The sequence below is a fragment of the Elephantulus edwardii genome, unplaced genomic scaffold (assembly GCF_000299155.1).
Source record: "Elephantulus edwardii isolate Elephantulus edwardi_28Jun2011 unplaced genomic scaffold, EleEdw1.0 scaffold00017, whole genome shotgun sequence".
NCBI classification, from domain to species: domain Eukaryota; kingdom Metazoa; phylum Chordata; class Mammalia; order Macroscelidea; family Macroscelididae; genus Elephantulus; species Elephantulus edwardii.
In genome coordinates, this window is record NW_006399767.1 from 12,756,428 (window position 1) to 12,782,009 (window position 25,582).

Here is a 25,582-nt window from a genome sequence, read left to right on the forward strand (position 1 = left end):
GCCCCCATCTGTGTCTCTTGGGGATGCAGATTATGGGTGTGAGTTCTTGCTCCTCAGTCTGATTGATTCTATCCTCAGGTGAGTTGGTGTGAGGAGCATTTCGGCCTGAGAGCCCCAAAACCTCTCTCGGGGTCCCTCACTTGCTTTTCTCCCTGTTGGAGAAACTGAGGCTCAGAGCTTGAAACCAATAGCAGAGGATGGTGCAGGGACCCCAGAGAGGCACTCAGAGCATGGGAGGGTATGGAGACCCCAGACTACAAAGCAGGCAACTACCTCACAGCTTTTCTTTTCATTTTTATTTTAAAGGAAAAACAAAAAAACAAAAACCAAAAAACAAACCAAAACAACAACAAAAAAACAACAGTGCAAAAACCCATTTTCCAGTGTCAGCCATGCCCGCCCCCTGCCCCCAGGTCACCCCCCTGGTGCAGGCCTGGCTCTTCCTCCCACTCAGCACCCCCTACCCTTTCATGCAACCTGCAGGGGCAGGAGGCTCCGCTTCCCTGGAATGCCAGGTCCCAGGGAGACTGGGGGGAGGGACGGCTGGGGGGCAGCGGATCCACCTGCCACCCCAGGTCTCCAGCCATGGCCACATCTCCTCCTGGCTCTCATTAACCCTTTCCTGGCTACATTACTAGCCTGAGAGGGGGCACTGATCTGGGTGGGGGAACTCCCTCCATACCCCTCTTTGCCCCGGGGCCGGCTCGGGGCTCTTCTCACTGAGGTTGGGGGGACTCCCTCCCTCTGTGGTAGGGGAGGGGGTGAGATTCCCCAGGTTTAAATACCTTGATGAAAGCAGGGGGTGGGGGAGGAAGGGGCTTTAGATCTAATAAATTATTAGCGTTTTAGTGTCCATAGGGGTGGGGTGGGGTGAGGGCAGGGGTGGCCTCCAGGGCCCCCCTCCCCTTACTGGTGAATCTCGTTCTCTATGAGGCTGTCCTCGCATGACTGGAAGTCTGTGTCTGTGAGGCCATCAGGGGGCATCAGTAACTCCTCATCTTGGGACGAGGACGATGGGGGCTCGTCCCCCGAGCTCCCGGGACCACCGTCCCCATCCCCATCTGAGTCCTGCAGCACCTGAGCGATGTATTTCTGAAGGAGGAGAAAAGCAGTGGGTGAGGGTGGCCAGGGCATCTCAGGCCTACGCAGGGTATCATAGAGTCTGTGAGGACAGGACCTCAGATAGGAAGCAGCCGCCCGGTGACTGTATCTCTCCCACCTCTGGAGTCTGGAGCAAGCTTCTCTTTGGGGAGGGCTAAGGAGATGCTAAGTTTGGAGCTGGTGAAATCTTAAGAGACAAATCTGTACCCTCAGATACAGAATGGGACACTTACCGCAGATTTGGGGACAGCGGCAGCAGTGGGGGGCCGTCCATTGCTCCTGGGGTCCACGGTGTCTGACTCCGTGTGTTCAATCTTGACCAGCCCAAAATGAATCAGAGAGTGGGGGTATGCCCTCGCCCCCAGCCCCAGTCAGAGTCCCCACCCTCTCCCGCTCTCCGCAGCCCTGCGGATCTGGCCTCAGCCCTTGTCACCTACCACCCTGTTGCCCTCTGCCCCCTGGAGCTCCAGCTCCAAGTCATCCGCGGGGGCCCTCGTCCCGCACCTTGTAGTTGTGGGCACTGAGGTATTTGAAGTGTCCGAAGCAGACGTGGCAGAGACAGATGACGATGGTGATGACGAGAACCACGAACGTGAACATGGACGTGGGGGCTAGGAACCCTAGTGTGGGCGGGAAGAACAGATGCGCCTTTTACTCTGGGGCCCTCCCCTTCAGCCTTTGCTATTTCTCAATGCTGTCCCCACTCTCCAAGCACCTGCACTGCTGTCTACAGCTTCTCTATGACCTCTTTCGGACCCCTGCCCAGGACCCCAGCCATCCAGGACCCTCTGGCCTGCTCTGTCTTGATGCTGGCTAAGACAGCCTCCTCCCGTGACCCAGCTCCTGAGGGTGGGCAGGAGGCCCTCACCCGTTCGCATGGTGGAGAAGAAGAGCAGCCAGAAGAGGCAGAGGATGGGCGCAGCCACCACCTGGTTCACAGCCCCTGAGTGGATCTTCTTATCCAGCTTGGCCGGCAGGTAGGCGTAGTAGAGATTGTACCTGTCTACCAGGTGCTTCAGCAGCATGTACATGAGCCCTGAGGGACAGCCACATGGGTTCTGACCTCGGAACCAGCGCTACCGGACCGCTGTGTGGCCGTCCACAGGTGTCGCAGTCCTTCTGAGACAGCTGGCAGGTCGGCGCCCCCCTCTACTACCCCAGCCCCTGTGCAAGGATGCCCATGCCCTCCTCACCAAGCCGATGTTACTCTAGTTCAGCCCTCCACTCTGCAGCCCTCACTAGAAATCCCAAGAGAAATAGATTCATTTGGATTGACAGGCATTCTCTTCAAACCCATTTTCTTTTTTCTACCAGTTACCCTTAAACAGAGACTCATAAAGTGGGTGGCAAGTTCTATTTGCCTGGCAAGGGTGCAGGAATGGGGGTTTTTTGAGAAGGGCTGGGAGGTTAGTTTGGGAGTTGGGAGCCTTCTATAACCAGGTGGTTAAGATGGTGAGAAATTATCAGCAGCAGAGGTGAAGATTAACTTCTTCGTGGCCCAAGTCACAGTTCAGCTATGCCAGGGCATCCCTGAGAAGGGCGACGACCCAACCCCACCCTGGAATCTAAAGGCCTTTTCTGAATCTCCAGGGCTGTGGATAGTGTGCCTATGGGTGCCCGGGGAGGTCACGTGTGTACATTTGTGTGCACATTACATGTTCCTAAACAGGTTAGTGGGTATACAGTGTGTCCAAGGGCATCCAGCTGAGCAGATACAACAGAGTACGGCCATGTTGGGGTGACTTTTCCCAGGGACCCAGCACACCAGCAGGTCCAGCCTGTGCTGAGCTGCCTCTTCTCCTCCTCCCCCCAGGCCGCGCCCCAGACTGAGCCAGGGACCAGGCGGGAGGCCCGAGGGGCCGGGCTCCCAGCCAAGGCCCTGTCCACTCGGGGTGGCTGCCTCGCTAGCATGGAGTGGGTGAGGTCCTGCGTCCCCCCGAGCAGGGCCCAGGTCCCGGCGCGGCGGTACCTACCGAAAGGCACGATGATGGGGCAGGTGATACTGTAGGTCATGACCACCGTGAAGACGCACATCATCCAGGCGTAGGCTGCGCCAAACTGGAACTCGTAGGCCTGATGCTGGGGGGGAGATGGCGGAGGTGGCTCAGGGCGGGCAGGGGCAGGCGGGAAGCAGGGCAGGCAAGTTGGAGCGGGAGGGGAGCCATCAGGGAAAGGAACCTCGTGGACGTGGACGGGGAGGGCAGGCAAAGGAGGCGGAGAGGGGGCTGTGGTGGAGAGGAAGTCGGGGAGGGAGCGGTGATGGGGACGAGGCAGGGCCTTTGTGGGGCTAGGCCGGCACGTGGGAGGGGAGAGGTGGGTGGATACAGGAATGGGATGCTCAAAGGACCCTTTGTGGGGTTCCTAACGACCCAGACTTTGAAGGCTGTGAAAACTGTTAGGAACCTTCAGGGTTATCTATGCTGATCCATCACTGTACAAATGGGGAAACTGAGGCCCTGGGTGGGCAGGGGTGGCCAGCGGCGCACAGGCAGTGGACGCGGAATGGGGGTCTCTAAGTCCCACCCCGCTCAGTGCCCTCATCTTATCCTGGCTATGGCTGTTTCTGGCTGGGCCCACAAGGGGGCGCTGTGCAGACCTCTGCTGCCCCAGGCAGCCATACCCGCTTCACGTTGCGCCTCTCGGCGGCCGAGCGGGCCAGGCAGAGCCGGATCATGTACATGAGCAGGCCCGGGATGCGCAGCAGGTCCATGGCGTTGCCGATAAAAGCTGAGGCGATGACGTAGTTCACGAAGAAGGCGCCGTTGTCGGGCAGGAACACGCACCTGCAGGCACCAGGTGCTCCAGCACTGCGTCCTCGGGTCCCCAGTTGGCCTGCCCACTGCCAGCCCGACAGCAACCAAAGCCCATACCCCAATGTGCTGCTCTCCATGTGCCCCCCACAACCCCAACCCGGACCCTCAAGCACCTGTGCCCTGTGGCCCCAGTGTGAACTCAGAGACAGATACCAGAGCGTGAACAGACACCTCCTAAGTGGGCCCCAGAAACTCTCAGAGTGCAAATAGGTACGCCTGAGCATGAAAACTCAGACGGACCCCAAAAACCTGTGCCCCCAAAGATGCAAAGAGAGACACAGAGAGAGTTTGAGACCCCCTCAGGCCTCTTAGAGTGGTCACGGGCAAGACTGTAGAGAAAGCATTAGCCATTCTCTGGTGAGATGCCCCCCCAAATATTCCCAGGTGTGTGAACCCCAGAAAGATCCCCCCTGGACTCCTCTGAGTGTGAGCCTAAGATACCTCCAGAACACAAGCTTCAGACCATATTCAGGGTGGGGCGCTTAGCAAACTTTGTGGACTCCCCAAGTGTGAACCCAAGATTATCACAGATGGCCTAGAGCAAGACCCCTGCTACTCATACCCAGATATACAGCCACGGCATGTGTCCCCCAAAGCACCCCAGCAGGGATTCCCAGGGAAGGTAGCCCAAAATAAGCTCCAGAGTCATGTCTGGATAAGAGCTGGAGATGTCCCCTGAACATGTGCCTTATAAACCCTCCAAAGAGGTGCCCCTAGAACTGTGAGCCCCAGAGCCATCCATTGATACTCAAAAGTATAAGCTGCAAAGACCTTCACCGACACCCCTCAACTGCTCCCTAAATTAGTTTGGATCCCCCACTACAGATGCCTCTCCAAACTCCCAAAGTGAAATCTCAGAATTAGTCCCAGAATGTGAGTCCCAGAGATCTCCCTACAGAAACCCAGAAAGGGCGAGTTTCAGAAGGCAGAGATTTTCCCAGAGATGGGCCTCAACACAGCACCCAAGCATGCCCCCACGTGCACACCCATGATACCCCGTGTACGTCTTCTTTGGGGTGATGGACTAGGCCTGGGGTGCAAGCTCCTCCCTTCCCATCCTCCCCAACCTGCAGCTGGAAGCTTTGCTGCTGCTGCTTCCCAAGGGGGCTGGCAGGTATACCCCCTCCTGCCATTCAGTCCCTTCCCCAGGGACCCCAGTCACTCACTCAAACCGAATAGCTGCCTCAGCCAAGAACTTCTTGTCAAAGAGCCAGCGGAAAAAGAGGTCCAGGCTGGAGAGGAGAGAAGTGGGGTGGGGAGGCGGAATAGCCCACAGCACTGGGGAGCAGGTCCCCCAGATTTGAGGCTGGTAACTCGGATGTCTAGACTTCTGGTCCTGTGTCCCTCACTCTGTAGGGAGATGGAGCAGCAAGGGAGAGGAGGGGAGGGCCTAGACTGCCACCTTCTCCCCGAGTCCAGCAACGTCTGACTTCTGGCTCTGTCCCATCCACCAAGACTCACCTGCTCAGTCCCAGCGAGGGCAGGAGCAGCACCATGAAGATGAGGAATGTGTAGCACTTGTGCATGGTGGTCCTGTTCTCCCCGGAGCTGTGGGGGGGACGGGGGTGGAGAGAACGGGGGCACAGGCCAGGCCTGCTAAGCCAATATGACCTTGTCCTCTACAGGATAGCAGCCTGGGACCATTCCCAGCAGAGGTTTCCTGAGGAGGCGATGCTGGGCACGATCCTCCCCTGTCCACTTGGGACTGTCTGAAGCAGGGACCCTGAAGGGGCAGAGAGCTGCCCAGTGGGGACAGGCTATATTTAGAAGAGGCATCAATGAAGTTTGGGGTGTAGGGGTGTCTCACCGTGTCCAGTGGGCTTCAAAGAAGGCAGAGTAGTAGACGATGGTGGGGAGCAGGGCTGAGAAGCACCACAGCAGTAGGGTGGGGAAGAACTGGGTGATGATGGGGTTCTGCAGAGGGACACAGGGAAAGGCTGGGTGGGCTGTCTGCCTTGCTTACCACCCCGACCTCTGGGCCTCATGGCTCCCAGGGCCTCCTGGGGAGGTCTAGACACCTAGTTGTAGTGGGAGGGGTGAGGGCACCAGAGAGGTGGGAGGGGTGAGGGCTGGAGGTCCAGCCCCAGAGAATCATGGTAACAGCACTTGGAACACACATACTAGCTGCCAAGTACCACTCATGCACATTATATGTATCGATCCTCAAAATGACATTATTCCATCTTAAAGATGAGGCAAAAGAGGAGATTCAATAGTCTACCATCTAGCAAGCAGCAGGTATTTGTGGGCATTTGAGCCCAGGCAGTCTGGGTCTCATCTATTAGGCTACCATCACTCAGTGATTTTCAGTGTCTTTTTAAGTGGGAGCTTCCAAGGAGGAAGGCTGTGTGTGTGCGGTTGGAAGGGTCACCCTCTGTCCTCCGGGCAGTTGTGCTTGCCCGCACTGGGTTTCATATGTGGTTGTTGTTAAGTGCTGTCAAGTCGCAGGTGACTCATAGTGATCCTATGAAGGAGAGTCCTTGATGCTTGGGTACCTTTCATCCTCTCTCCAGGTTCATAGGGTTTCCAGAGGCAAGCTATTATGGAAGTGGATGCCACTCCTCCTTCCACGCTTGTTTTAATCCGGGAGCTCCACCCCACTCTCTGTCCGCATTGGGTAGCCAACCATTAACACATTTGACACATCAGTGTCACAGTGTTTAGCCTCACAACAACCAAAAGTGACTGAGGCATGGCAACTTGTAAGATGCCTTTTAATAAAGGGGCCAGAGTATGCTTGCAAGCCAATGATGCAGTTCACATCTCCCATTCTTGAGCCAGGGAAATGGAGGGGTGAGGAGAGGGACTCATCTGTGGTCACATGGTCAATCAAGATTGACCTGACCCAGGCTCCTCATCTCCGGGGAGATCCCACTACTGGTTGCCATCAAGTCAGTTCCAAAGCAGAGCTGCCCCATAAAACTTCAAGGCCATGATCTTTCTGGGGCAGGTTGCCAGACCTGGCATTTTCCAAATGCCTCTGGGTCAGTTTGAACCATCAACCTTTCAGTCAAGCACTAAACTGTTTGGACCACCTAGGGACTTCTGGATGTCTTTCTGGGTGTGTGCAAAGCCAATGGAGGAAGATTATGGGAAGCCCAAGGGTCTGAAGCCCATATGAGTGCCCTGGGGCTGGGGCTAGAGTGAGTAGAACAGGGACCAGTCGGGGCGGGGGTCCTTGTTTTCAACCTGGCAGAGGGAGTTAGGGCCCAGTACCTGCGTTTCACAGTACTAGGGGGAGGGGGAGTGTGTGGTGGGACATGGTTCTCACATTGAGGTACTCCACGGGTTTGGTGACATTGAACTTATCCATAGTGGTGATGATGATGGCTGGAGTGGTAAGGAAGAAGAGGAGGATGAAGAGGACGACATTGATGACCAGGCAGCGCAGCCACCAGATGAAGCCACGGATGGAGAGGTGCTCCCTGGAAAAACAGGAAGCAGGTCACCGTGGGAACTAAGGGGCCAGCTATTCCCCATCAACTTCCCTGTCCTCCCGTCCACCCACTGAAGGTCCCCTAAGCCTGGCCTGCCCCTGCCCCCTGTGCTGGCCGCTCACCAGTAGATGTTCTGGGGGTCAGGGGCATAGGTCACAGTCCAGTTGGAGATGTGCAGGGACTCGCTGCAGGACGAGGCGCGCGGCTCCCCACGGCAGGCACAGCCCTGACACTTACACACGTTGAAGTCCTTCAGGATGCTGGGAGATGGGCAGCGGTTACCGAGGCACCAGCCGGGGACCCCACTGCTGCCAACTGGTCGTGAGCACAGGACCTGGGAGCCTCCGCACTGGGGGGCAAGGGCCGGGGTGGGCAAGCGGGGCAGGGGCTCACATGGCGGTGATGGTCTCATTGTGGAAGGTGACAAAGGCCATGCCTAGAGGCTTCTCGTTCACCTTCTCCTTCTCCCGCTTGTAGTCCTCCTTCAGCTTCTGCTCCAGCTTCGTGTAGTACTCGATGGCTTCCACCTGCCGACAGAGGGTGTGGGGAGGGCTCACATCGGTGGCACCCGTCCGGAGCTCACTCCTTGCCAGGCCCTGCCTGGCCCCATTCATACCTATCACCACATTTGCTCCTCACAGTAACCATATAGGGTAGGTATATTGTCATTGCTGTTGTTGGGGACCATCAAACCAACAGCTTACCTCCCCTCACATGTGACAAAGAACAAATGCCCCATGAGCCCTGTGTGGCTGTCTCTTTATGAAAGTGCACTGCCATGTAGTTCTCCTGCAGAGCCACTGAGAGGGTTCAAATTGCTATTTCTTAGGTTAACAGTCTAGCACTTAACCTACTGCACTCCCAGGGCTCGTAAGCCCCCATCAATGAGGAAACAGAGGCAGAGCACAGTTAAGAAACTTGCCCAGGGTTACAGGGCTAAGAAGTATTGTCCACGGTGGCCCCCTGGCTGGCCTTCTCTGATCTGTGGATTGGAAATGTACTTGCTGTGTGGACTGGAGAACTGGGGCTTCAAGGACCATGGGGACAGGGGGGGAGATTGCTTCATCCTGTTCTCTAGCACCCTAGCTGTGTCTTCTGTGAGAGCCTATTTGCATTTAGGTTTCTGTGTGAGAACCTGCCTGTGTGCTCACTCCTGGGGGTGCGGGATAGGGCTCCACCATGGGACATGTCCATCTCTGTGCTGTGACCTGTCTCCCCAAGACCTGCAGCCAGGCCCGCCCAGCCTGCATCATACCTGCTCACAGCCGCGCACCACACAGCAGCAGAGGTGGCCGCATGGCTTGGGGTTGATCATGGTGGGGACGTTCTCCTTGCTCTGCAGGTTTGTGAAGTAGAGCTTTCCCCGCTCGGCCTTCTTCCTGCACGACCCAGGTGCCAAGTCACCCATCACCCAGCCAGGGCCAGCTCTGGATGGGACACTTGGTGGGAGTCCAGCCCGCGGGTCATCTGGTCCTCTCCCCAAGAACAGGGGTTTTCCTGTTCTTAGGTTGGTTTAACATTCGTGGTGCAGACAAGCCCCCAGCCCACACTTTCCCTAGCGATCCCTCAGGATCTGGATGTTCAGTCCTGAGTTTCTCATGCTTTAGTTTCAATGGGGTCTTCTCCTCTTGTACCAAACTGACATTAAGGCCCTACTCTTCAGAGCTGCATTAACAGGCTTTCCACAGGTGGAATTAAAACCAAATGCTCTGGAAGCCCCTGAAAGGGGAACCAGATTCCCGGGTGGCAGCCAAGAATCCTTCACCAAGGGCAGGGGCCCTGGAGTGTAGCCCTCCCTGCCCGCCTGCCCCATTACCTCTCTGCATCCAGGAACATAAGGCGAGCCACGTTGTAACATGGGCGAGCTTCAAGAACCGTGCAGTTGGGGTAGGCCTCCCTGAAACAGAGTACCTTTTCATTTCCTGCATGGACCCTGCCCAACTGGCCCTGATTTTCATGCATGACTCTATCACATTCAACACATGCATTTTCAATTTGTGCTCTTAGCCTTCAAAAAGAAGAGCTTCCCAGGAAAAGACAATGAAATTCTTCTCCATGCTTGGGCAAGCGTGTGAGGGGTGTGTGTAAGCACACACTTGTATGCATGGGAACTGCTCTGAGCACACCAGGCAGCTGAAGCTGTGGTGCACATGGTCATGGAGCCGGGAACCAGGCTGTATCTGATTCTGTGTTCAGAAATGTTAACTTCAGGTTGAGTGAAACGGTTTCTAGTCGTAGGCGGTTAACCTGTTCCAGGAGAAGACCTGGCCACAGTCCAGCACTTAACCTTGACCACAGAATGACCTTAAGTGATGATCACTGGCTAATCTGCCTACAGTATGATCTCTAATCCTAGCCCAGACTGACCAGAAGTGACCTTAAACTTTGACTTGTCAATAATTACCTCTGATGCTGGCACTGGCCAGAGATTGACCCTTAATTAACCTTTAACCCAAGCCCAAGGCTGGCCCCTAACTGACCCAAGAGTGACCTTGAGACTGGCCTGACTCACTGGGATCTGGTGCATGGCGAGGCTGGAGAAATGCTGGACAGTGACTTTTCAGTTCTGATTACACACTGCTCCCTAATCCTAACTCCTAGAGTCTCCATCTTTTTAATGAAGAACCAGTAAGTGTTAATTAAACATGCATGAGGTAGGCTTCAAAAGTAGCAAGAAGGACCTCCAAGGTGGGACTAGGTCCTTCCCAGGAAGCAACTGACCTTTGTTTGGCCCACTGTAGGTCTCCTCTTCGGAAGGCCCATCTGTTCCCGTGACCACCTCAGCACTGCATTCATTCTAACCAGACTAAGACCCAGAATCACCTGTGGCTGTCAAACGGGTTCCACCTCACACTGAGCTCCACATGTCAGGGTACAACTGTGCCCCAAAGGGCCTTTAACGGTTATGACTTTGTACATCACCAGGCCCTTCTTCTGTGGTGGCGGCAGGACTGGACTCCCACCAAGATTGAACCACCAACCTTTGAGTTAATCACTAAGCTCAAATCATCTGTACCATGTGAGATTGTTGGTGGTGATGACTGCCTTCTAATAGAGCACAACTCATAGCGACCCTATGAACAAAAGGCCTGAAGCCCCTCTATAACTATTGACATTTATCAAAGTTCATAGTTTCCCAAGGCAAGTTGTTTAGGAAGTGCATGCCACGCCTGCTTCCAAACCTGTCATAGTATGTGACTGGTTGAGTCGCCTGTGATGCACAGCAACCCTGTGTACAGCAGTTCTGAATGCTTCTCTGTCCTGAGCCAGACTAATGCTGACACATCAACCCCCACTGCCACAGTTACTGTATCAATCCATTTCATCCAGGGTCTTCCTCTCCTGTGCTGAGATTAGGATTCTTAAAAATCCCAACACCTTGGCGAGCTCTGGTGGCCTAGTGGCAAGAAGCTGCAACTACAGTCTCAGAGGTGCACGGTTCAGATCCACCAGATGCTCTGCTGGAGAAGGAGGAACAATCTCCTCCTGTACCAGTCAGATCTGATTTGACGGTACACACAAAACATAATGAAATAAAATAAACTTAAAAAAAAATCCCAACACCATAATTTTGCACATAGAGTACCTCTCATTATGTTAAGGCAGCCCTCTAAACAGACCCTGGACCTGGACTGTAGGCTTTACCTAACCCTGAGAAGCAGCCCAAAAACTCCACAGTCTAAGCGCTGCCTCATTCTCACGACTGTAAACCAAGGCCGGGCCCAACAGCTCACACGGGGAAGTGCTAGGTGCACACTCGCTCAATGAATGCATCAATGAAATGACTAATCTGTAATACTCATCCCATGTTGTGTTAGGTCCCACTGAGTTGCGTATGACTCATAATGGCCCTGTGAACAACCGTGCTGAACCCTGCCCTCTCCTGCACCGTCCTCATCATTCCTGACGCACTCAAGTGTGAGGGAAGCTGAATATCAAATTTAGTAACAGCAGACCAAATGCTGTATCGGGAAATGAGGGAGGCTTAATACAAGCTGAAGGTCACCTTGTGACACTGGGGCATTCCTTAGGAGGTCACCTTGTGACACTGGGGCATTCCTTAGGAGTCAACATTGTTTTTAGTTTGTATCAAATGAATCCCTCCCTCTTGAGATTAACATAAAGAGGAACTTGGCCTTATCTGTAAAAGACTTCACCATTATCCTTTGTTTTGTACTTGCTTGTGATTTTACTTTTATTATCTTATGATTCTAAATAAATACTCAGAGAAGCATGGCTTGAGGTCTTCAGTCGAGAACTGCTGACCCCCCGTTTTACGCTCTCTGCTCTATCTCATTCCTGGCTGTTTGTCTCTTCATTATAAAATTATTCTATTCTTTGGGACCCTCGGTCTGCAACACAAGTCCACTGCTGCATTGTGTCAATCCACCTGGTCAAGGATCTTCCTCTCTTTCGCTGCCCCTCTCCGTTCCCAAGCATGATGTTCCTCTCCAAGGAATAGCTACACCTAACAACATGCCCAAAGAAGGTGAGAGGAGGCTTTGTCACCTTTGCCTCCAAGGAACACTCTGGCTGCACTTTGTTAAAGACAGATCTGTTTATTCTTTCAGCTGTCTAGGGGATATTCAGCATCCTTCTCCAAACCCATGCCACAGCTCAAAGGTATCAATTCTTGTGTCATCTCATATGTCCCATAAACTCCCATCAGGATGCTCTTCTACCTCTGCTTTGAGGTCCACCACTAATTTTAATCACCATCTCATTTTAAAGACCATCTTACTCACAGCTCCTATTTCCACGTGAGTGCACAGCTGGTGAGCCAGTAGGTATCTGTTATTAAATGACTAGAACTCTGTACAAGCTTGACAGCTGATTTCAACTGGATGGTAGTATTAAAATGTCAACTAATTGTGAGCACACATTATCCTTGATCTTGACCCAGACTGCCCGTGAATGTTGACCACAGCTTAAACCTCCAAGTGGTTCTCTCATACTAACCAAGGGTAATGTAACTTTGACTGTTGGTCTACAAACTAGGCTTGTATCTAATGTATGTAGAATGAATTGTACTCCTCCATCTATACTGTTCACGACCTGATCCTTACTTAGTCCTGTAACATAAGGGGCTGGGATCTGATCATGACCAGACACTGATTTTTCAATCCTGCCCAAACATTATACTATGTATGTCCTGATCCCAGACAATGGCCGACCACTGATCCAAGAAAATCTGGTAGACCTGGATCCTGACCATAGACTGAGCTGTGGTCCTTACTTCAGACCACCAACCTCTTTTATTACGATCACCAACACACACCTAATTCTGACCACAAACTGTCCAGTGGCATAACCTCTTCGGCCTATCTCTGATAAGATAGATTGGGGACTTGTTCTGGAAGCTGGTCATCATACTATGAACTCCTTGAGAGAGGCCAATGGCTCACCACAGTGACTTTATTCCTGAGCTCCTGAGAGTCTGCGAAGTGAACAGAGGACTATGTGATGGGATCCCTCAGGCTGCATCCACACTGTCTCTACTGTGTCCACAGATGGTCCCTCCACTCTGGCTTCCACCTTGTGAACCCTGCCCTCAGGAGTATGGCCATGAAGGAGTGACCAGGCGAGTACCACTCTCTGACTCTTGGGGCCTTCCCCCCCGTTTCCTGTCACCTTCACTTGTCAGGTGTACTCTCTCCTAAGACACCATTCCAGAGTGAAAAAAAAATATCTGAGGGGAATATCCAGCCTAGCTTCTCCATGATCCTTGAGAAAATGGAAAGTCCGCAGCTTATCCCTGCCATGTCTGCACCTGAACTTCAGAACATCACAAATGATTCTGAGGAAAACAAAAGCCTTTAAGGGTCTATGAGTCAACAACCTCTGGTCTAGTCCATTCTAGGCAGAACAGGATACCGGATAGCATTTCCAGTTTTTTGGTTCTTCAACGGACCTATCTCGTAGGCCAAGTGCTGGAACACCCTCTAGTGAGAGTTCCCTGTGGTCCAGACTCCTCCTCCCTCTCCTTCTAACCCTACACTTTCAAGCTGAGGAGAATATTCTTGGAGGATGTCCTCTGTTGGAACAGAGGAAGGGTTTGCACAGCCAGGGGTGGGTTACTCACTCAAAGTGCTTCTTGATCTTTTCTGACTCAGCGTATTTGGATATTCCATTGATGAAAAGAGTCCTCTTCACCTGGGGCAAGAAAGGAGTGGGTTTGCCTTCCTGAGGATTAGAATGGGGAGGGGCTGCAGGAGGATGATGCTTTGAGGGGTGAGAGTGGAATGAGCAGAGAGGAGTTGTTATGGGTGGAAGGAGGCCTCAGGGATACATGAGGTCTCGGGGAAAGCAAGGGAAGAGCTTCTGGTAGAAATCAGGCAGTGAGCTTAAGGAATGAGCCATCTGGTCTCTGGTTCTCTGAGGGGTTTAGTCGGGGATTGGAGGAGGTGCTCTCAGATCCTCAGACAGGAGCTCCCAGAGTTGATGCCGTGTCAGGCTCAGCCCTTGTGAGGCTCCAGGCCCCAGCATGGAGCTGGTATGGTGCAGGCACTCTGTATTAGCTTAATGAATGAACGCCGAAGGGGCGGGAATGATCCAGCCATCACATCAACCACAGCTAATGTCTCCTGACTGCCCAGTGCGGCGAGCGTGCTTTCCAAGCACTGCTTCGCTTCACCCTTCCCAACAACCTTAAGTGAGGATAAGGACACCACGTTGGGGAGCTGACGTAACTTGTGCGAGGTTGTGGGGCAAGGCTCCACAGCTGGCCTGAGCCCAGAGCTGAGGGAAGACGCAGGGAGGCTGGGGATGGAGAGGACTCACCAGGTCGTCCTCCTTGTAGCGCATCTTGGAGGTGTGTCTACGCATGCTGTAGACGGTGAGCAGCAGGTACAGGAAGGCGAAGGAGGTGTGCAGCCAGAGCAGGTTGTTCCTGGGGGAGCACATGGGAGCCACCGGGCTGCAAACACACTCTGACGTCCCCTCACTTTCCACGGCCCCTCTACCAACACTGGTCTTCAGGCACTGAGCCCTGATTCCCATATGCCCCAGAGGACAAAGCTGCTCTATTCTAACTGGCCATCCCTTCCGGTCCTATTAGCTGACTGCACCCCACTCTTCTTTATGTAGATCTTAGGGATCCATCCCTTCTGCGTCCAGCCTAAACCCTCAGGAACCCACAGGCTCAGCTGGCCCTCCCCTGGACACCCCTTCGTTACTGCTCAGACTTGGACAGCAGATCCCAGACACACTGACCAGTTTCCCAACCTTACCCTGATTTCAAGTTGGCGATGGTGGTCCTCCCAAAGCTGTAGGCATTGTTCTCTAGAGGGTGGGGTGAGGGAGCGGATCAGGGCATGTCCCTCTCTGCACCCTGTGCTCCCCGCCCCCACTCTGGTCCACACTGACCCAGCAGGTCCCCTGAGAAGTTGACAGGCAGCACGATGCCCACAGAGAGGACACCCACAACGACCAGTAGCCCGATGATGTGGCGCTGGAAGGACAGGTAATGCACAGCATCACCCCCACACTTGTCCCGGATCTCGTCATCCCTGCAGGCCGAGGGGGTGGACAGAGCAGAGAGCTAAGGACCAGGCCAGAGGAGGGCCCATAACTGGCCACCCTTCCCCAGCCCCAGTCCCCTCCACCCTGGCCTATGTCCATCTGGCAGGAGGGTGGGGGTGAAATGGGAGCTCTTGGTTCTCTGTTTTCAGAGAGGTGAGAGAGGAGAGAAGTGGACTGGAGGGAGAAGGCAAGAGAAGAGAGAAAGGAAGGAGGGAAGGGAAAGACTGGAGAGGGAAGGAGGAGAAGTAGAAACGCAAAGAATGAAGAGAAAAGAGGGGGAGAGAGAAAGATCTGAAAAGGGAGAAAGTGAAGGGATGAGGATCCAAAGGAACGGGTACAGTGAAAGAGAGGCAGCAGAAGAGAAGATGGGAGTTCAGGGAAGCAGCAGTGCTCGGTGGGTGCTGGATGGGCTCTGCCTGGCGAAGCCCCGGTCTGGGGAAGGTCCTGGGGGCCAGGGGGGCATGTGGGAGCGGTGCTGAACTGTCCAAGCTGTCTGCCTTTCTCAGCGCTCACTGCCTGCCTGCTGCATTCTGGCTTGGCCTCCTGTGTTCTGCCTGCTGGGCTCTCTGCTCCTGCCTGGGCCGGTTGGCTGCTTCCAGCCTGATGATGCCCTCACTCGCTGGCTGGAGCAGGAGGCTCTGGGTGGGGACCCCATGTTGCCCTCACTCGCTGACTGGAGCAGGAGGCTCTGGGTGGAGGCCCCAGCCCCTTTACTCAAGGGTGGGCCGCAGGGGCAGAGAGAGAGGTGAGGGGTAGGGCGGGCCTCCTCAAGCAGGGGTCACAGAAGAGACAGTGGGGCAAGTGCATGTCCTGGGCTTGGCACAGGCTAAGGCCTCCAGGCCCCAGCCTCCTGGAGTGGGTAAGAGGGTGCTGGGCTGGCTAGGAGCGCTAAGGCCCTCAAAGCTGCTGGCTTCTGGATTTTGTAGGGAGATGACAGGGTTCTGAAGTTTCTCTCTTTCATTAGAGCTTGAAGACTGTTCACTTACTTTATCCTGAAGATGGCTGTCAGCCAGGAACAGAAGCCCTGGGGGGTGGGGGGAGACAGAGGACTATTAGCGAGAGCCTACACACCATCCACCTGAATGTTCCTTCCCTGGTGTTATGCATCACATCAACTCCCAGACTGTGGCTCACCTCGGTCCAGCACAGCCCCTAGAACCATATCCACCCCAGAAATAAACTCATGTAGGACAGAGAAAGAAAATTGTCCTTGTCTTCAAGAAAAAAAAAAGGACCAATACCAAGTGGGACCCTTAAGGGGGCAGCAGAACCAGAAGAAACTCTACAGTTACATGGCTTGGGGCTTGGAGTTGGAATGGGGAGGTTTTAGGCTTCTCAGAAGAGCAGTGGGGACTCCCAGACCTCCAGGTAACCTAAAGCAGAGATTGGATCTTGCTACCCAAGTGCCTATCATCAATCTTCTAGGTTACCTGGAGGGACTATGACACTCGGCCACTGTGAACTGTCTCGCCCCCCTTTCTGGACCCAGGCCCGCTCTATAAAGAGATGAGCAGGAGAATGAGGTGTGAGGAGGGCTGGACAGAGACAATTCTACCTGAACCTCTTCAGGAGACATCTAGGCTGGGCAAAAGACGGATGCTACGGGGTGAGGGGAAGAATTCTTCAGCCACATCAGAGGACTAGGCCACCGGCCGTCAATATCACCCGAGTGATGGGCAGGGTGCTACCTTTGTTTTGCCACTCACCAGCAGGAATCCCACTCAGGTAGCTGTATGGGAGCTACGGGGTCCTTCAGCCTCAACTGCCCTAACCAGGGCCCACCCAGGGTCTGGAGGATTCATGTTCTGAGCAGGGTTTTCCCTCTCATAGAACTTTACGGGGCTAGGTGTATAATACTAATGTGTAGCACCTGACATGAAAGGCAGTAATGGGGTTGAGGTCTCTCTCTCCCTGTCTCTCTCTCTCTCTCTCTCTCACACACACACACACACACACACACACACACTCTGTGTCTAAAGAGCCTTGGTTCAGGGGAAGGTCAGCTGGCTCCACACAACCAAGGGCCACATATACAGTCTCTGAGCTCTATATGTTTTACTAAGCAGGCCTGGAGAGGCTCACTACCATCCCTGCAATCATGTCTAAGGAAAAAGGTACTCTTATGACCAATGAAAGGAGCTTGGTGGCTCAATGGTTAAGTGTGCTAACTGAAAGGCTGGCAGTTCGAACCTACCCAGAGGTTCCATAGGAGAGTGATCTAGTAATCTGCTCCCATAAAGATTAACTAGAAAATATTTTTTTCCTCCAACCTCCTCCACCTAGAAAATCATATGCAGCAATTATACTCTCTCATATGGGATCACTACAAGCAGGAATCTACTTGACAGCACCCAGTAACAAGCTCGATCAGCAGACATGGGTCTAGAACTCTGTGTGGCCAATGTTGTTAGAATTCTTGGATGCCTAGTCATGTTAACTGGAGGCTGTGATGCATTAGAGAGGCTGTGGGGGTTCAGGTGGGCTGGATCTCAGTCAAGTCACCGCCCTTGTGGAGGAGAAAGCTACCCAAATGTCCTTGACTTCTTATCACTGGAATCTAGAAGTTTCTGAGCCCACCTGCCCTAGAGGAGAAGGGGGCATGAGGGGGCCACTCACATTGTCCCTTTGATCAAAGTCCACAGAGCTGGAGACAGAGGTGAGACGCTCATACCGGTCGTGACTGTCCCCGTGCATAGCTGAGGCCACACTGGGGGTGAGGAGATGAGAGGTCAGCGATCACAGTGTATCTAAGCTCCAGGCGGTGGGGACAAAGTGGGGGAGGTTCCCACTCTTGAGCTCCAGAGACAGAGAAAGGCATAGAAAAGCGCAGAAGCTAAAGCAGGGAGGAATGCCTGCCCTATACCCCGTTGCCCTCAGATATCCCTCTTCCCTTTAGGGGCACCTGGGAACCGACACCAGAAGTCCGGCTTAAGGCCGAAATGCGTCTTCATCTTCTCTACGGAGGTTAAAGCAAGAATGCTAGAAGGCACTGCAGTTCCGGAATTGACCATCAGGGGGCGCAACAGAAACAATATTATGCAAAGGGCTAGAGGAGTAGAAATGAGGGACTAGAAGAAACCTGGAGAGGTTTGGGGGGAAAGGGAATTGGGGAAGTGGACTGCTGTATCTTGGGTCAGCTCCTAGCCTCCCTCCTCCCTGAACCCAGCAGCGGTCGCATCTCCAGCTCCAGTCCTATAGACAGACCTGAATATGACACAAAGGGCCAGACTGGGGGCTCTTCAGGCAGCCCCCATCACGGCCTCCAGAAAGGGTTAGTGGGGAACTCTGAAATATGAAGAGCTACCTGTTAGAGGGAGGGAAGCCAGTGGTGATGCGCCCTCTTGTCTCTGCCTCCAATATTTTGACTAGACTGATTTGCTTTCAGCCGGCCCCTCCCCTGCAGCCTGCTAGGGCTAAGAAGGCAGAGGACACACGGGGTGGTGTGGGGCTGGGGAGGGGGGTGTCTCCTGGGCACAGAGCCAGAGGTAGAGATGAGGAGGGAGGCGGAGGCAAAGACAAGTTGGGGAGCCCCTGCTCTGCAAAGCACACCGCCTGCATTAATCCGAAACATGAGCCTTCAGAGGAGAAAACTGCAAAAAGAAACCAGCAGCTTGGCAGGAAGAAAAGAGAAGCGTGAGAGAAGAAAAGGCAAAGGTGGTTTAGTGGGGATGAGGGGGGCTGGTGCCCCACATACTATTCCTGCTCCACTCGGTCCCTCTCCTGTCGCCGGAGCCTGGGGACAGAGAACAGAGAAGGTTAGCAGTGGTAGGGGAAGGTCCTTGGGGACCAGCAAGAGGCAGAGGCCCAACTAAAGACCCTGCGTGCCCCCCCATGCTTGGCTTTCCAGGACTGGTTCCTCTTCACCACCCCCAACAAAGGGGGAGAGAGAGGGCAGGTTCCTTCCTCTCTGAGGAGGGCTGTGGAACAAGGCGTAATGTGTATGCGTGGGTGTGCATGCACGCATGTGAATGTATGCACGTGCGTGAGTGTGCAGGGTCAGGAACAGAGGCCTAGAGCCTTACCTGTCTGCATCTGTCACCAAGGCCAGCCGCCCATAGTCCCAGGCCACTTTCCGAAGGATAGAGAACAAGAACAGCAGTGCCTAGGGGCAGAGAGGGTAGTTAGGAACAGGAGCCTCTTCCCACACACTGGGCTGGCTGGCCATGGGTGTCTGTTGGGGCAGAAGGGCCAGAATCTTGTGTTAGAAGGAGATGATTCTGCCTTGGGTGAATGGCCAGAGGCTGGCTGTGGGCTGGGGATTCTCCCAGATGGCAAGCCTGCACGATAGGCTTGGGGAGAGGGTGGTGAGGGCGTGGCATTGGGTGGGAGAGTGGAAGGACTGGAGTGTGGGTCCTTGGGGTTGGGAGTGGCAAGGGGAGGACTCACAAGGAAGCACATGAAGTCAAGGGCCAGCACAGTGGGGACACCCCCGAAGGGCAGGCCCTGCAGGACGGTGCTACGGATGCGGGCGCTGTAGCAGTAGTCCTTGGGGTTGCTGTTGTTGAGGGCCGTGGTGCCCAGTGTGGCCAGCAGGAAGGGCAGCATGGCTGCTACTGCCGCATGGTCTTCCTAAACAGAGGGCAGCCGCGTCAGTGCTCTTGCTCCATCCAGGGAGGCTGGGGAGGGGGCATGGGGGTTTGCAGGGGCTGTCTGCGTGGGTGGAAGCCCTGGCCTCCAAAGATAAGGGCTTAGGGAGTGGATGGTTGAGTCATACAGATTTACCTTGCAGGGCTCCCAGGCTGTAGCCCCACCCTGGGCCTGGGGGAACTCAACCTAGGTGCTAGGCCAGGCCTGGACTGGGGAGACTGGTTTCCCCAAGCTGGAAATTATCTAGGCTTCTCTAGCATCCAATTCCATTCTCCCTCTTGCACAAACACACACAGACTCTGGCAGGGGGCTGAACTAAGCTTGAAGGAAGACAGGAGGGGGCTTAATTCCAGGCTGAGAGGAGAAGCCCCTAAAATGGGGGGACAAGTGCTTAGTCACCTCATCAATATCTCTTTTAATTCTTATTCTAAAACAACATGACTTTTCTCACAGTTTTCAACTCCATAAACGACTTTGAAACACAATTTGGCTCTAGAGCGCCCCTCTGCCCTCAGAGTGGAGGTCAGACAACGCGATCAGAGTGAGAGGTCAGTTAAGGCAGTGTTTCTAGGTTTGTGTTACCTGCCTGGCACCAGTCATGCCTGTTTACTATCACTCCTGTTTGCCTGCTGGGGCTCCAGCCCCCTCACCCTTTCCCAACTCTCTCTATATACAGGGGTCACCCAAATGGCCTGAGAACTACAACTCCCAGAGTGCCATGTGCCCACCTCCAGAGCTGGGCAGGCTGGGAATGCTATGCCTCCAAGGGGCTTTTCTATTGGCAAAAGGTGGGGGTGGGGGAGCTCTTAGCCCTCCCAAACCTGGCAGGCTGAGCACAGCCCTCCTGCCCTGCATGCAGCCTGGGCCAGGCAGTTCCTCCCTGTGGCTCAGGGGGGACCTTGGAGAGAAGGGGATGGCAGGAGAGTCTCCACCTTCTCCTGAAGGGCAGCCAAACCCTGATGAGTGGGTTTTTGGAAGTGCTTGGGGACAGAGCAGAAGTGACTCTCCTGGAGTCTCCTGGGGAGAGGAGATGATGAGAAGGACAAAGAGGAGGGGGAGGAAACCTTGGCCACAGCATTGCTGCCCTACCTCCTTCTTACTAGGGGGCCCCTGGGGGCCCCTGCTGCTCACAACATTGAAGCTTTGCCTTGAGGGAGGATGGTTCCCAGGGGAGAAAAGAAACCAGACAAAGAGCGAGAACAACAAACCTAGAATGGATGACAGCAACTCTGAGGACAAGAGTCCCTCAGCCCCCTGGGGTGACTCAGTGCTGCTCCTGCCCACTTTCCGGTTTTCTCCCCCTCTCTGATGTCTTCCTCAACTGCAGGGCAAGAGCCTCAGGTAGAGAGGGAGGCTGGGGTTGTTTATGTGTTTCACTGGTCCGGAGAGTCTCTGAAAAGGTTTAGGAAGGCTGAGTGGTGAGTACTCGAGTCACTGCCTGTGTGAGCTCAGGCCCCGGCCCCTTCCCCTTCTCAGCCCAATGCGCCTTTAAAAAAAATTTTTTTTTTGCCAACCTGCCTTTTTAAAAACACTAATTGAATCTTTGCAGTGAGCACTGTTTATTGAGTGTCCACTGTGTTTAGGAATGAACACAGACAAATTTTCACTTGTTCCTCAGCAATTCTATGAATTAGATGCCATTGTCATTTTAAGATAAGGACACAGAGGGGGTCAGAGAGATGAAGTCACTTTTCCAAGGTCACACTGTGAATAAAATGATAGACCTCTGATTCAAACTTAGGTCAACTTTCTTTAAAAGCTAAGACACTTGTCAGGGCTCCACTACTATGCTTTTCTGTAGTGCCTAGAACAGGACTGTACAGCCTACAGAAGCTTAATAAATGCTTATTCAATATTTGGTACTTACAGAATACAAAACAGGATGGCTATGTGCATGTCCAGGTGTGCATGCACATGTTAACATGTGATTGCGTACAGAAGGAGTTAGGTGACTACTTACAGCCCACGGAAATGAAGGAGCTGCTGGCCTCTTAAGCATGTGTGGGTGTGTCAAAGAGCCCGGGTGTGTAAACAGAAGGTGCACAGAGCCATGCAGCAGGGGAGGTGAAAGGTGGGTGTAGGCATCTTGGGTCTGTTGCACCGCCTTTGCGCTAGACTCCCTTTCCAATTCATAGCTCCAATGCACCCGAGATAACCGTGACAGCCATTCTCATTTCTCACACACTCCCTTCCCCACACTTAGGAAGCTTCACCAGCTGTCCTGCTTCCCCTCTTCTCATGGCCAGAGTTGGAACCGACTTAGAGCTGACCCTGTACTGCGTTTCCAAGGCTATAAAACTGCACTGGAGGAGACTGTCCGTCTTTCTCCCTCAGAGCTGCTGGGGGTTTTGAACCAGCAGAAAGGGGCAGCCTATGGGTTAACAGAGCACTCCTCTTCTGACTACGCCACCAGAGCTCCCTTCTACTAACTAGGCTAGTAAGTAGTAAGTTTCACACTTGCCTAGGGTGCCATTCCTAAAGAAGATGGGAGATTCTAGGGGCTTCTATATCAAGGGGGCTCAGCAAGGCAAGTGAGGATCCACCTAGCTGCTTAGTCACTGAAAAGGCCACGTCCATCTGCTGCTCGCTCTTCAAAGTCACAGAGCTCGTCCTCCTCCTCCTCCACTGCATTTGACCCTCCCACCTAGCCCTTATGGAAGGGAAGACAGGGCATATGTAGACTAGCAGCCCCATTTTGCAGGCCCGGCTCACCAGACAAGGGGCGGAGGTCAGGGCTGTGGCTCCACCTGCTGACAAGGTTCCTTCAAGCTTTGTAATTGAGGGGGTGGAGTTGCTGGGCTGAGTGTCATCCATGGGCAGCTGCTCTCAGAGCCAGCACTGGGCTGAGCAGCTGAGAGGGAGAGACTGAGGCAGAATCTTGGTGGTGGGAGGGTAGTTCCTCCCCTCCACAGGAGTGCCTGAGCCAGCTGAATCTAGGAATTGTTCTAATCAGACTCAGAGGCTCTGAGGCTTTTGCTGGAAGTATTTCAGAGAGTGACAGAGGCTAGCTAAGTGCTGGGATAATTTAAGTTATTATTTCATCATTACCAAGAATGTGCACAGTTGTTGTGAGGTGCTGTCGAGTCAACTACAACTCATTGCAACCCCATGACCAATAGATCTGAACCCTGCCCTATCCTGTGCCATCCTCAAGATCTCTGATATACTCGAGATTATTGTTAAAGTCACTGTGTCAATCCGTTTTGTTGAGGGTCTTCTCTTTTGCTGACCCTCCACCTTTCTCCTAGCATGATGCACGGTAGGGGAATGAATTATAAACTGAGGTTGAGGGGAGCTTTGGTGGCCTAGTGGCAAGAAGCTGCACTTCAATCCCAGAGATAAGTGGTTCGGATCCACCAGAAGCTCTGCCGGAGAAGGAGGGGCCATCTCCTCCTGTACGAGTCAGATCCAATCTGACGGTATACACACACAGAAAATAATAAAAACCCCAAAACCTGAGGTTGGTATTTTTTGTTTTGTTTTCATTATGTAATTATTTGGGAAGATTTAAGATAGGGCTTGGGTCATGGGGAGGCAGCATGGGGGGGGGGGCGGGGAGACGGTTAAAGACATATGGACAAGACCAAAAGTAGTAAAGCATTTACTTATTAAATGCTTATTTAAAACTTGTGCCACAGACAGTTTTAAACACTTTACAAATAACTTTAATTACTTCTAATACAACCCAGAAGACACTGAGGCACAGAGTGGGGATATAAATTGGCCAAGGTCACACAGGCAGTCTGTGGTCAACTGGGATATAGATCAAGTCGGCCTGACCTGAATCTACGGATTGAACCACTGCTCTCTGCCACTTTCTCAGGGAGCGGAGGGCTAGAGGCTGCCAACATTCATTCTGGAAAAACATCACACACTACTTCCACTCAGGCAGCTCTGGTGGCATACTCTGTAGGGAGCTGCACTGCTAACCCCAAAGGAAGCATCTCTCTGGCGGTTCGAATCCACGAGTGACTGAGAGGGAGGAAGAAAGATGGGCAATCGTCTCGTGCAATTTACAGCCTCCTGAAAACCTAATGGAGGGTCAGCTATGAGTCGGTTCTGACTCAATGGCAATGAGTTTTAATTCTTTGAGTATTCTGACTCGCTCAACTTCCCTCTTGTTCGTAGCTCCCCAGCATAGGCACAGGGGGCAGGCAGTGTGTCCTAAGTGGGACACGGTGGCAGCCCTGGCCTCTAACCTAGGCAAATTACTTAACCACCTTCATTTAGAAAATGGGGATGCTAATCCAGGTGTGTGATTGTTTTGAGGATTAAAGACTATGATTTATTTAAAGCTCTTAGTGCAGTTCAAGGCACATAAAGAGCTCTTCAAAAAATTAGTTGTTTTTAAAAATAGGATGAGGAAGAAAAGGTGTTGGTTTAATGGAGGAAAATGGATAAAAATCAAGATAAAAGAACACTTTTTTTTTTAATGGGGCAGAGTCCATCAATTGGGATGAGCTTCTTGTTTAGATCTAAGAGATTACACTGTCTGAGGGACTCTGACACTGAGTGGTAGGGATGTCCCCAAACTCTTCAAATATACAGATTCATCTGCAGCAGGCTGGGAGGTGAGGCACGGTGGGGTGATTCTCTGCAAGGATTGGGTCAGAAGTTCACAGAAGAGAACCTGCTATTGATCTCTTGGCAGGCAGTGTGCCAAGCTCTTTACCTGTGTTATCAACCTTGATCCTCACGATAAACCTTGGAAGGAAGTGGTGGTAACCGCACTTCTGAATGCAAACTGAGGCTCAGACAGGTTAAGTAAGTTGTCAAGGTCACACAGCTAATGAAAGGAAGAGCTGGATTTTGAACTCAGCTCTCCACAAATCGGTTATAATGGGAGGGGATTTCTAGAATATCCAAAAGGGGGCTTTTAGTTAGCAGCCACCTATCTTCTGCTTGGCTACTCTTTTCCCCCCCGCCAACCCACCCACCTATGATACAGGCCAGGACCCGTCTGGGGAGCCAAGAGGCAGGCGCATGGCAGGCATGTCAGGGCCTGGACCCCGCAGCCCTGGAAGGCTGTCATGCCATCAGGACACACTACCTGACACTCCCATTCTCCTCCTCACCTGTGCCTGGGAGCCCCTCTTAGAGAGCGGCGGGGCACAGCCTCATCCTTCCCGGGATGCTGCAGACACTGGGAGAGGTAAACAGAGTGGGGGTGTGTAGGGACGACTCAGACCCCCAGGGTGGTGGAATGTTTAGACTTGTCCTGAAGCAGCCAGACCTCTGCCCATGGGGCCCAGGCAGGTGGCGGCACAGAGCCCCAAGGGCAGCCGGCCCCTCTGACCTCTTCTCCCCACTTCCCTTGTTCTGGGGAACAAGGAGCTACAGCTGGGAGACTGAGTCCCCGGCGGTACCGAAGGCCAGGGAGGGACAAAGCGCGCCCCCTCCGCCTGGCTTGGCAGGGCGTCTGCCCACTCCTTGCTCGGCGGCTCAAGCCTTTCCCCACCGCACCCTCCAACACAGGCCCCAGGGGCTCATGAATGAACTGCACTGTGTGGGGCGCAAGGAGAGGACATGCTCCAGAGACTAATCGCCTCCCCGGCGCGCCGACCAGTCCCCAGAAGGGCCGCGCCGGCCTCCAGCCAGCACCCGCGGATCCTGCCTGAACCCCGTGCCGGCTTCGGGGATTCGGTCCCAGAAGCAGGAGAAAGAATAAAAGCAACCGAGGGCATAGGACTCGGCGACCCCAGAATCCAAAACTCGGGGGCGGAGGCGGCTGGTTCCCCACCGCGGGCGACGAGCTGGTGGGGCGCAGCTGGAACCCCCGAGGGCGCACGCATCTACCCTGGGCAGGTGGGAGAAGAGTGGTGCCAGAGGGCCGGGCCCGGGGCGCCCTCCTCTTGCAATCTCCAGGGGGGTGGGGACGGAGGGCGGTACACATCGGATCCCCAGCAGGGGTCGGGGGACTCACATCTGGATCGGGATGGTGCGGGGTTGGGGACATCGCGCGCCACCCTTGGGTCCCGCGGGCCCGGGCACCTCCAGGTCCCGCAGGAGGTTAAAGGGAGGGGACGCGCCGCTGAGCCCTGGTTTTTTTCTTTGGGTGGTGGTGGTAGCCTCAAAGAAAAGAGCGAGGGGACTGGGGAAGGGTCGCGTACTCACCCGTAGGTG

General features: G+C 53.8%; 1 protein-coding gene across 1 annotated transcript; it reads right to left on the reverse strand.

The window, feature by feature from the left end:
* Positions 1–274: 274 nt before the first annotated feature.
* Positions 275–19,560, reverse strand: TMEM63B (transmembrane protein 63B). Its single transcript, XM_006881946.1, has 23 exons — positions 19,259–19,560; positions 18,895–18,974; positions 18,567–18,605; positions 17,489–17,579; positions 15,859–15,896; positions 14,717–14,859; positions 14,581–14,632; positions 14,132–14,240; positions 13,434–13,504; positions 9,168–9,248; positions 8,607–8,730; positions 7,745–7,878; positions 7,474–7,611; positions 7,186–7,339; positions 5,722–5,828; positions 5,376–5,462; positions 5,081–5,146; positions 3,722–3,884; positions 3,075–3,180; positions 1,970–2,137; positions 1,606–1,721; positions 1,335–1,415; positions 275–1,092 (listed from the first exon to the last, which is right to left on the reverse strand). The coding sequence occupies exons 1-23, from the start codon at positions 19,415–19,417 to the stop codon at positions 907–909; spliced, it is 2,493 nt and encodes an 830-aa protein (XP_006882008.1). The 5' UTR covers positions 19,418–19,560; the 3' UTR covers positions 275–906.
* Between the last annotated feature and the right edge of the window lie 6,022 nt (positions 19,561–25,582).

Coding starts and splice junctions, on each gene's coding strand:
- TMEM63B (XM_006881946.1), bottom strand. CDS start 19,417: ATGCTGCCCTTCCTGCTGGCCACACTGGGCACCACGGCCCTCAACAAC. Junction 15,897..17,488: donor ACTTTGATCAAAGGGACAAT/GTGAGTGGCCCC, acceptor CCCACCCCCCAG/GGCTTCTGTTCCTGGCTGAC. Junction 14,241..14,580: donor ATCGCCAACTTGAAATCAGG/GTAAGGTTGGGA, acceptor GTGCTCCCCCAG/GAACAACCTGCTCTGGCTGC.